At 29.4% G+C, this 12,031-nt stretch overlaps 2 protein-coding genes across 9 annotated transcripts in view; one reads left to right on the top strand and one right to left on the bottom strand.

Annotated features, from left to right (window-relative positions):
* LOC129908915 (ras-related protein Ral-a) overlaps window positions 1–12,031 on the top strand; it is a 154,982-nt gene that overhangs the window by 63,635 nt on the left and 79,316 nt on the right. The gene's annotated exons all lie outside the window — the stretch shown is intronic.
* Window positions 1–12,031, bottom strand: part of LOC129908914 (uncharacterized) — an 86,568-nt gene that overhangs the window by 27,064 nt on the left and 47,473 nt on the right. For both annotated transcript variants that reach the window (XM_055985748.1, XM_055985749.1), the window contains exon 2: window positions 7,319–7,420. In XM_055985748.1, the coding sequence (XP_055841723.1) occupies window positions 7,319–7,403 (85 nt within the window). In that variant the 5' untranslated portion in view covers window positions 7,404–7,420. The remainder of the gene's footprint in view (window positions 1–7,318; window positions 7,421–12,031) is intronic.

The following is a 12,031-nucleotide window of genomic DNA, read 5'->3' as shown; positions in this document are numbered from 1 at the left end:
GAAGATTCGATTCGTCCTTCAAGGAATTACGACACTGAAATCCACACAATACAGTACACATTTTGTAAACCCCACCCACTTAGAATAGCATTTCAAATCCCTTTAAAGCAGAAACATTAATTTTAATAGTCTTTTACAATATTGAGCAATGAACATTGGAGATAGAAACTGCAAAATAGAGAAATACATACATATGTATATGACGTACAGGATACAGAAATGTTGGTAACAAAAATGTCCTTGAAGTATTTTAGAGAAAATTATAGGTAACTAGTTTAAGAAGATTGATATTGAATCACAATGGATCTGCTTAATATTGAACTCAAAATAATAACAATATTAAATGTTATCAATTACCATACATGACTAAGAATACTTTGTTTTATAGAAATGAATGCATTTTAGTATATTTAATTTTTTTAGACCGGATGTTATATGAATTGCAAAAAAAAGAAGTTTTAAAGTGTTACAATTTCGGTTAATACATTTTATCTGAATATCATAGGTATATGTGTAGTTATTCTTTTCTGCATTGTTATTCTTGGGTATATTTGAAAAGTCTCTCATTACCATTTCATATACATACATATATACATATATGTACATACATACAGTGCTGTGCAAAACATATGTAACTGTTTCAACTGTTTCTGTATGGAAGGAGGTATTGTATGGCCTGTAATTTTTTTAGATGATTGTCAAATGCATGACTTCAAATTGTGGTTGTATCCTTATTAAGTTTTGATAACTTAACACTTTCGTTTGAACTAAATAACGGTTGTTTTCCTATAAAGGTGTGACTTTGTCCGTTGGTCCAACATGTTTTTTGACATACAAAGTTTTATTATGTTTTGCACAGAAAAATTTAATTATTTTTTGTTATTTTATTTTTAAAACCCATTGAAGAACTATTTTTTTTTTTATAAAAAGTTGAGAGACACAAAGTATACCCCCTCATAAATTGCATATTTCTTTTATGAGCAGAAACATGCAGAAAATAATTACGAAATAGTAAGTTGCATATGTTTTGCCCATCACTATATAAAGAAACTGTATGACAATGAATTTATACATTTGAATGAAAAGAAAAGCACCGAATATATTTCAAGAAAAAACACGAGCTTTTTTTTCCTCAAGGTATAAGCTGTAAATGGATATGACCTTTTACGAGTATTTATTTAAAACTCGGATTATTTATTTGAAAAATTAAAATTAGCTACATATAAAAAATGCATAAAATTTGTTCTTTAAAAGAGAAACAAACTCCATCCTTTTGAAGTGTCTTCAAAAGCTCGATACACTGCTTAACAGATTCAGAATTGAAGGATTTACTCTGTTATCATTTATCATCGTCTTGACATTTTGGCATTTTTAATTGTTATCAAGAGTTCGTTTTTTTTTTTTTTTAATTCATTACTTGACATATAGTTTTTATATCGATGTTGGTGGTTATGAACTCATTTACGGTAACTTAAATTCTGGTCTCTTTTTTGAAGAGTTAAAGTGTGATGATGAGACACCAGTTGGTAAACAATTTGTTAATTTATTTATATTATTTGAGTTGGTGTAGTCTTCTATAGATTAAGCGAATGTTTTTTAATTAGAAAACCTGTCCATACAAAAAGTTAATCTCATCGCTAAAAACAATTTTGCAATGAAACAGGTAGTTCTATGTTGAAATTGACAACCCATTTCAAAGAAATGTTCTTGTTTCTTTATTAAAATTTGAACCTATTCATAAAGAAAAAATAAATGTCGAAAGTCTTATAGTTTTCAAGAAGTTACCAAAACTGACAAGATTAAGGAGAAAACGAAAATTGTATTACAAAACACCCGGCATATGCTGATTTTTGTTTCTATTGTTGTTAAATTAAATTCGCTGCATTATTTTATTACAAAGAATAGAATAGAATAGACCAAACATTAAACATTAAAAGTCGAAGTAACTCAGTCACAACATGGGCCGATAGATGTGCAATCATCAGAACAGCATGACTTCACGCTAAAAATAAAGCTGAAAACCGGTATAAAATGCAGTTTAACGACGGCAAAACGGGTTGTCAGAATTGGTAAACATTTGAGAAGAACAAAATTTCGCAAAAATTACCACTTTACAAACCACAAAAAAGAAACTCACCTCCAATAGTAAAAAAAAAAAACTGTTAAAAATTGCAGATCGACAGTTTTGTAGAAGGAAATAGCTTCGCACTTAATGACACTGCCTTAACAGTTATGAAGACACCTTAAAATAATGCTTTTCTCTACGGAGGTCACAAAAATAGGAATTTTGCCCTCAGGGCCCACTTAATTCATTTTTTTCCTATGAACAAGTCAGTTTTGAATTTTGTTGTTCTTCTTCTTGCCTATTTATTCGAAGCTGTTATGATTTCCATGTCGAGACGATCATAACTTTTCAGATTGGCCTCAGAATGTGGCGGCAAGTATTTGTATTGTTCCATTTCTGAGGCCAACTGAATGCTGGTGTGATAGGCTATTGATTATGTCGAAAAAAACATGGCAATAAGGAACTAAGACGTTCACGGGTTTTTATTGCAGGAATCGTTGAATGGGTTATAAGAGAAGATAAAACCGCGGAGTGCTATTAAATGAGATTGTGGAAACTGAAGATAGGGTTGCAAAAGCCCCCTTTTTGGTTTTTTCAATATACCTCGTTAACCAAGCAAAATTTTGATATATTGCAAATAAAACTTTTTGTAGAGAATTAAATTTCCTATTGGAATAATAATACAGTAAAATAAGGAGAAAAAAGGGGTAAATCTCGGAATGAATGTTAGTAGACATTTTTTTTGCTCAATATCTTCCTTTTTTCATTCTATAAAATATCTCAAAAGTCTAGAAAAATCCCATGTCCGCTTGTCGCGATTTCAAGGTCAAATCGCGAAATGGAGATTTTCAAAATTAGCAAAAATAGGCTATGGTGTTGTATACACATATGATACATGATTTCAAGGTATTTTTTAATGCTGATTCCAAAAAATCTAAAATCAAGACAATCTGACGTCTCTGGAAAAAGTTATACCTGTTTTTCATCTTTCAACCCATATTATTATAACAGTTGCAAACTTACTGCCGAAAAACCCTTAAAAGTTATGGTAGATGAACCAAATTTTGCATGAAGATTTTAGAATCCATCATTATTAAAAATCAAAACAATCCATTACAAAAAATATATATACCTACGAAATAATGGTATTTTTTTATGGGGGGGCAAATTTTAGGATATGCACCAAAGAAGATTCTTGTTCATCTTAGGAATATGTGCTAATAGGCTAATTTTTTCATTTTAATCTTTGTTTGGATATTCTTTAACTACCCTCAAAAATCTAAAAAAATCTCATGTCCGCAAGTCCTAATTTTCTTGGTTTGAAGATAAGGTGCAGATTTGAAAAAATTGAAAAACTACGCTTCAGATATTTGTGTCAGATCAACATGAATAAGGTACATTACTTTTCAAGGATGGTCATATTGATTTGTTTGTAGGTTTTGTTGGAATCAGCGTTAAAAAATACCTTGAAATGGTATGGGTTATGTTGGTATACATATAAGAATCTAAAGTTTTCTTATTATTTTTTTTAAATCTGCACCTAACTTAGTTTAACCTGGAAAATTAGAACTTGCGGACATGAGATTTTTTTAGATTTTTGACATAAGTTATAGAATATCCAAACAAAGATAGAAACAAAAAAATTAGCCTATTAGCACTAATTCCAAAATTGTACCAGGATGTTTTTTAGTGCACATCTCAAAATTTCCCCTTTTCTCAAAAAATACCATTTTGTCATAGATATAAATGTTTTTGCATTGCATTATTTTGATTCTTAATGATAATGGATATGAAAACCCTCATGCAAAATATGATTCCGCTACCATTACTTTTAAGGGTTTTTCGGTAGTAAGTTAGCAACTGTTATAATAATATGGGTTGAAAGATGAAAAACAGGTATAACTTTTTCCAGAGACGTCAGATTGTCTTGATTTTAGGTTTTTTGGAATCAGCATTAAAAAATCCCTTAAAATCATGTATCATATGTGTATATAATACCATAGCCTATTTTTGCTAATTTTGAAAATCTCCATTTCGCGATTTGACCTTGAAATCGCGACAAGCGGACATAAGATTTTTCTAGACTTTTGAGATATGTTATAGAATGGCAAAAGGAAGATATTGAGCAAAAAAAATTTCTACTAACATTCATTCCGAGGTTAAACCCTTATTTGACTGGATTATAATGTTTTTTTAAAAATTGAAAAAAAAAAAATTTCGATACCAAAATAGTCGAAACAATCATAAAAAAAAATATCAAAAAAATCAATTTTTTGAGTTTTTTTGCTTTTTTAGCGGTACATTTTTTGAGGGTTGAGATAGACATAAACATTGCTCCAAGGAAAAAAAGAAGATTAAATTTCCTTGAAAATGCTGTACTCACTAAATTTTTTCATTGAAAACTAACCGAAGTTTGGCCATTTTAATCTATCTTTTTTTCGCATTTCTAGTTTTACTTAAGTAAAACAGAATCATTTGAGGGGAAAGTACGATAACTTAAGCACCAAGATCTGATAATGAGATTTTGTAGAGGGGTTAAAAACAATCATTGTTTACTATGGGAGGGGGGTCTATGTCCCCCCGTTTTGGCGGGAGGGGCAATTTTCTAAAAAAAATACTTAAAATAAAAAAAAATTATTAAAAAACAACGGCAACACTTACAGTTTTGATTGAAACTTTTTTCAAAAGCTAGAATTATAAACTTAATATTAATTTTAAAATGAAGTTATTTCAATCAATTGTGTTCGAAATACCCGATTCCAAAGTCAAAACTTGTGAAAAAAAAGTTTAAAAAGCACATTGAGTACAATTTTCACAAAGACTGTGGACTTCAATACGAAATTGATCGACAAAGTAAATTGCCTTAATTGATTTCTTATCAAATCATGAAAATCATAACGTTCCTATGCCTTCTACTTTTTGAGAAAATTGAAAAAAAGACAAAATACTTTCTTTATCGGAATCACTCGTTTATTTCAAAAACAATTTTTTATCAAAGAATGATTGATTTAAAAGAGCTCCAAAAGACAAAAAAAAAAAAAAAAAAAAAAAATTTGCTTAAAAAAAAATATTTTCTACTTTAACTCAATAGCCGTGTTTTATCGGAACTCAGTATTTTACTGAGTAATCATTTTATGTTGTAAACAACAACAAATGATTACTTTTATTAATTCTTAATATGTTGAACGGTAAAGGTTAAGAAAAACAAAATTTGTCTGTAAACCAACAAATAAAAAAGGTTTTTTTTTATCCTTTGCAATCATTTGGTGTTGTTTCCCGTGCAAAATATTACTGAGCAAAGTACTGAGTTGCCAATAAAACACGGTATAAAATAATACAGTAATTTTTATATTTTGAGTTTCAGTTCAGTTTTGTTTTACAATACGAATAAATAGTACGCATACGCCACAGTGGCCCACTTCAAAACTAACTAGATTATCTAAATAATACATAATAAACTAATTTATTTAAAGCTTGCCACACCGGAGGGTACATGCGGCAGCGGTACGGGTAATTGTATGAGAAAAATTCCAAACTGAACATCAACGTTCAGATGTGGAATTTTTTTCATACAATTACCCGTACCGCTACCGCATGTACCCTCCGTTGTGGCCAAGCCTTTAAACAAAAACCTAAACTAACATTTTTAAGTCTGTAGGTTATGTAGAAATATTTTTCGTCACTCAAGTCATTTCAATAAATTGCTAATTCGTAATGTACTTGTACAAAAACAATGAAATTCGTTCCATGTTCAGGAGGAAAACTATGGTTTATATTATATAAAATATTTATAAGTGGTGTTTGTAAATGTATGTATATATGTGTACAAAATTATTTGTTCGTGAGAAAATATAAAAATTCCAGATGATAAATTAATTTAAATTCACTGTTATTGATATAATTGCTGTTAATTTTTCCTTCAGTTCATAATATTTTAAGTGAGATTCTCTATTTTAACCAAAAAAAATGTTCAAGTGGAACATAAATACTTATGTAAAGATTTACTATCACTTCCCCCTAGAAAGGGGAATTGTAAAGAAGATTCAATTTTGTGTCACCCGTGATGTTGAACTTATTTACAGAAGCGTTAAGTAACCATTTATATTCCAAAAACTCCATTTTATACAAAAGACAGATGGCATACTTTGTTTTGTGGTCAAAACCTTTGAAAGCTGTGTTTAAGTTATTTATGTTTTTACATTTCGTATGGATTTTTTTTAAATACCTAATTATTTCTTTATTTCTTTATAAAAAGCTGTAACACTAAGAGATCTTTAACAAAAAAAAAAGCGGGGGAACCAGTTATTCATTTATTTTCTCCCGTGTGGTGGCCAAATTCAGGAATCAAACAATTTTTTATTTTTATAATTATAATAATTCGGCAAAATGGGGCTCAAAGATTATTTATTTTAACCTTAAACTTCGTTTTTATGTCGCTTTGCTCTATAGGGCAAGTATTGGTTTCGTGTAGAAAAAAAAAAAATCGAGGTTTTAATCAAAACCAACATTACGATGATGGAGAAGATCAAAAAAGTGGTTTTCGTCATGCCGTCCGTCGGTCTGTGCGTCCATCTGTACATGGAGCTAGGGCCTAAACGGATGGATGGATTTGCTTGAAACTTGGTACAGATGATTTTTACGTAATTCCCTAGGACCGTTTTTTTTATTTTTTTAATATCTCCAATTTAACGCATATCTCCCATATAACGTTTTCGAGGTATTTCAAATTTCTCGAAAACTGCTCTAACGATTTCGTTTAAATTTGGTGTGCACAGTACTCTTATTGATTCTAACAAAACTGCGTTTTTAGTTTTTCTCAAAAAATGCCGAGAGCGGAAATATGGCGTTGCCGTTTTTCAAAAATTGACATGTTTTTTAAGTTCATATATTTCATCAAAGCATAAGTCAATTTTTTCAAAATTTACAGACATCATAGGTATTGAAGTGTAAAATGTAAAAAAAATTTTAAAAAAAAGTTTTTCAAAAAATATTTAAAAAATTGAATTTTTTTAACTTTCGATTTTTTTTTGTTTTTATTTTTTTTTTCTCCACAATGCGCGACCCAGTCGTGCATTTTATTTTTTTCGATTTGAATCATAATTTATTAATGCAATGGCAAGAACTCCAATTCCCAGAAATTTTTTAATCTTCTTGAAGTTAACTATTACAGATAATAATGATAATAAAATTATACAAAAGTTAACTAGATAAATATGCATGTGTTTTAAGTTTTAACTAAAAATTTACTCTTACCGTTTAAACATATGTCTGAAAAAATAATCCATGTTAGGGCCATCAGATTAAACCACTCATAATAACATTTTCTTTTTCTTGCCATCGAAGTCTTGGTTCGCTCTGCAAAATATAATAAATAGTTTTAAGAAATAAATATATATAATTAACTTTTCTGATTATAAAACTTTATTTTATTTATATTTTTACAGCTGAGTTTACAATGCTCAGCTCATTCAAAAAGCATTAACCAAAACTCCCTATCCCAATATGAAGAAAAAAAACAAACAGTGGCTTTATGTGAAGCTCGTGATCTTTTAATTTCCAATTTGTTTAAAAATTCAAGACTTGCTCTAAAAACATTAAAATGAAAATCAGAAACCAGCGGTTTTTGAAAATTAAGAAAATATTGTGATTAAGAAAATAATCACTGCACTCTTCTTTTTTAACCTTGTGGCTTTTGGATTCGATGTTTTATGGGTCTGGTCGAAAGGATATGTCAAAATCCTTTTTTCATTTAATTAGTTTAGAAGGGTTTCATTTTTACTTTGTAATTTATCAACAAAAATCCTAAACAGAAAAAAAAACATTTTTTTAGTTTCAGAAAAAAAAAACTAAATGCGTGTCTTTCTTAACGTTTTGGCCTTTCATAAGCTCTAATAAATTCTCACTAGAGCTAATGTAAGTTATCACCCGCCTCCAATTAGCGAATGAACATTTTCGTGCATATTATTTTCGACTGGCTGTGTAAACTTTCCTGTGAAAAAGATTAAAAGTATCTAGCTTTAAGACGAACGTGTTTATGTTCAGTTCGTGTATACCTACTTTACTTACATATAACATAAAACCTTTACCAACTCATCGAGTTAAAAAAGGCCAAATGGAGGGAGGACCAAGAAAATAAACCTTCATATTATCGTCTTTTTGTGCTGTTCCTTTTAATTTAATTAAAGTCATATAATATAAAATATTGCTTTTTCGTGAAAACATTTTCCTCCCCTTTTCCGGTATCTTTTGGCTTTGTGTACATACATACTATATACACAACAAAGGCCCCATCAAATAACATTTAGTTCTGAGAATCCGCATTTCCCGTCATCGTAGATGAACTGAGCTTCGTATCAGTCGTTAAAAGCAGAGTGTGCCAAGATTTCATTAGCTTAATACAGTAACAACTAATAATTTATTGTTTATTGTGTATACCTATTGCATCCGCAGCAATATTAAAATTGAATGCTGCATTTCAGTTAAAAGCTCAATAAAAATGCAGATATACAAATTTTGCTCATATTCATTCAACCACAAAAAGGAAAGTCTAGAAATGAGAAACGGATTACGTAGTGTCAACTCGAAGAGAATTTAATAAAAGGACACAGGTGAAGAGTTATTGATTTCTTTGTTAAGAAGTTGATGACGCAATGTTGAATTAAAAATAACACAGTAAGCAACTAGCTATCGATTGAAACCTACCAACCACAGACTGTTTTCGAAAGCATATACCAAAATAAGAGTAGGGCAATTAATCTAAAAGAAAACTCCATACGATATGTATATCCACAATAATCTGAAATCCCAAACAAAGGAGAGAAAAATTCGAAAGACTTTGGAGTCGTGCTACTTTCTTTCCTCTATAGGTACCTACTCGTATGGAATTGAGAAAATGGGAAACCTTAACCTTAGCCAACCCTTAATCAACTTATCCCCCAAACCACCCTGCCTTGAACGATATAGCCTGTAAGGAACATAAAACACTTGGCGCCAGATTAAGATTTAGGATGTCCCTGATTTTGTGGTTATCCACGAAGAGAAACGTACACATATACCTACATACATATACATACATAAGTATAAAATGTCCAGTTCCTTTATGGAATTCCATTTCGATTTCATCTAAGTGGTACTTGTACGAGAATTTTTAAATCCTCGATAACACCGCGATTCTAAATTTTTGCTGTATATGAGCGAAAAATCTTTTTCAATGTAATTCCAATGAATAAAACATTTTTCTTATTTTCAAGAAGGCAAAAATAAAATCATGTTTGCTGCATTCTTTCGAAGTTTTTATTACTCTGTCGGGAGTTACAATGTTTTAAGAAGCTAAAATGATCTTATTCTTCAATATATATTTGTCTTATGTAAACAAATATGTATGTATAACTGTAAATATTTTTTCGTAGGTATAGGTACACCTCGGATTTTTGTATTGTGCATAGTTTTATAAGGACAATCAAATCGATGGTGTAGGTATTCTGTAAATTTAATTTGTCAGTTGTTAATTGAAGTTTATAGATAATTTTGCTGTACAAATTATTAAAAAAAAAAAACAATTAATTAGTCTAAAAATGAATGAACTTTCGAAAAAAGAAACGATGGCAATTGGGTTTTTTAATTCTTAAACCAAGCAATGAAAAAAAAAGGAAGAAGATCATTATCAACAATAAAAAGACGGAAGATATTCTCTCTGTTACAATGCTGCGTTAGCGATACAAATATAAATCCTTATCTATATTATACCTTAACACTTTCAGCACAACCATTGAAAACCTCAGATTCGACCACGTAAAAACACATAGGATAACAACCTGTGCCAAGGGTTAAGGTATTAGCAGCTGCTAGACTTAGTCTAGAAAGAAAATTCAAATTGGTTAGAGAAAATCAAAATGTTTAAAAAATTTGAGAAAGACAAATCACCATTCATACTTTATTTATAATTCTTAAATGGTAGTAAGTAAGAGTAGTTAGATAGGTACTTTTAGTTTCTTTTAAAAGTTTTTCACCGCCAGAAAAATATATATCATATAAAAAGTGACTAGGTATATTAAAGTCCAACAACATTTTGACATTTTTCCAAATTAAGTCAATATTAAATGAATACATATGTACATTAGGGTGTCCCTTATTTTGCAAATGGCTGAATTTAAATACGCATACGGGCTCAAAAGTTTCGCAATAAATAAAAAAAAATATTCCCAAAGTTTCAAGTCCCTATCTCAATGCTAAGTGGACGCGACTTAATTTTTAATATTTCCATACAAAATATCGATAAATTACAGGTAGTTTTGAAGTGGTTTACTCAAAAATTCGGTAAAACTGTAAAAGTTGATAGAAAATTTTGAAAATTTGCAAATATCTTCAGCACTATAAGGAGTATACGAAAAAATTATTTATTTTTTTAAATAATGCTGAGTCAGTAAAAAGTAGGTAACCGTTAATAACACTGTTCTTATGATATTTGCGGTTATGTTTTACTTACTAAGCATTGTTTACAAAAGAAAAATATTTTTAAATCTTTTTTTCGTACACTGCTTATAGTGCTGAAGATATTTACAAATTTTCAAAATTTTCTATCAACTTTTACAGTTTTACCGAATTTTTGAGTAAACCACTTCAAAACTACCTGTAATTTATCGATATTTTGTATGGAAATATTAAAAATTAAGTCGCGTCCACTTAGCATTGAGATAGGGACTTGAAACTTTGGGAATATTTTTTTTTATTTATTGCGAAACTTTTGAGCCCGTATGCGTATTTAAATTCAGCCATTTGCAATATAAGGGACACCCTAATGTACATACTTACATTTGTTCAACATTATACACTCAAACAATGGCAATTATTTGTTTAAATAAAAAGTAACAGTCAGAAAAAATCTCAAAGCAATTTAAAATCCTTTGAATCATTACTTGAGCTTCCGGTTTCTGTTTCCAAAGTTATTCAAACGTTTCGTTTGACAATACCAATCATTTTGCCAATTCAAACCATCCCTTGTCCCCTTTGTAAATGAGAGGCACAAAGCAACTGAGAATAACCATAACCACGTAGACTGCACACAACGCCAACGGTTCGATTGAGTTGATGGCGAATTTCCCATTTTTTCTCATCTTTGTTTTCAATAACAGGGTATTCCTTAGAAGCAATTTATTTTTAAAATATTGTTATAATGTCAGATAATTTTTCATTTTAACGTTCAAAAGAAAAGATTAAGAACAAAATTATTTTCGAGAAATATTACATTAGGTATGTAAATACTATATTTTCTAATAAAAACACTCACATTTGTTTAATTTTACAAAAAAATAAACGTTGCTTAAACTTTGATTTAAGTTTTTATTTCTTTTTCTTTTTTAAATTACGTATCACCCTATTTCTATCAAATTTGCTTTATTATCCGTTTTGTTTCAATTCTTATTGATTAGAAGCAAAAAAAATATACTATACATAATTGAATCGCCCTCAAGTGACGCATCCATTCGATTTACAATAAAGCAGAGTATATTCTGGACAATTATGGAAGAAATATATAAGATTTTGTCTACCAATACCTTAGCAATATTCACTTGAATGATAACGTTTCTCAATTTGCAGATGTCATTTGAATATTTTATGAAGGCAGTCTTATGATTATATACTTATCATAAAACGATGGGATTTAAAATAGATTTTAACATTGAACAAAAATTCAATTTCGAAAGGAAAAGTGCTTAATGTCAGAAAGATATAAAGTTTATTTTTGTTAGTTTAAAAAGAAGATAGAATTTTTTTTTTCTTTTTTATAAAAACCGGCTTTAACTTTAATGAAATATAAATACATACATTCTTTCATACATACAAACATACATACATAAATACCTAGAAAAACATAATTAATGGGGTCGTTAGAATAAGGCCTTTGGAAACATTTTATATGAGTTGAAATGATTAATAAAACAAATTCAATTTCATCCTCTCTAGATA

Source organism: Episyrphus balteatus, chromosome 2 (assembly GCF_945859705.1).
Source record: "Episyrphus balteatus chromosome 2, idEpiBalt1.1, whole genome shotgun sequence".
In the NCBI taxonomy this organism is placed as follows: domain Eukaryota; kingdom Metazoa; phylum Arthropoda; class Insecta; order Diptera; family Syrphidae; genus Episyrphus; species Episyrphus balteatus.
Note: the sequence above shows the minus strand (reverse complement) of the source record. Positions and strands in the feature narration are given on the sequence as shown.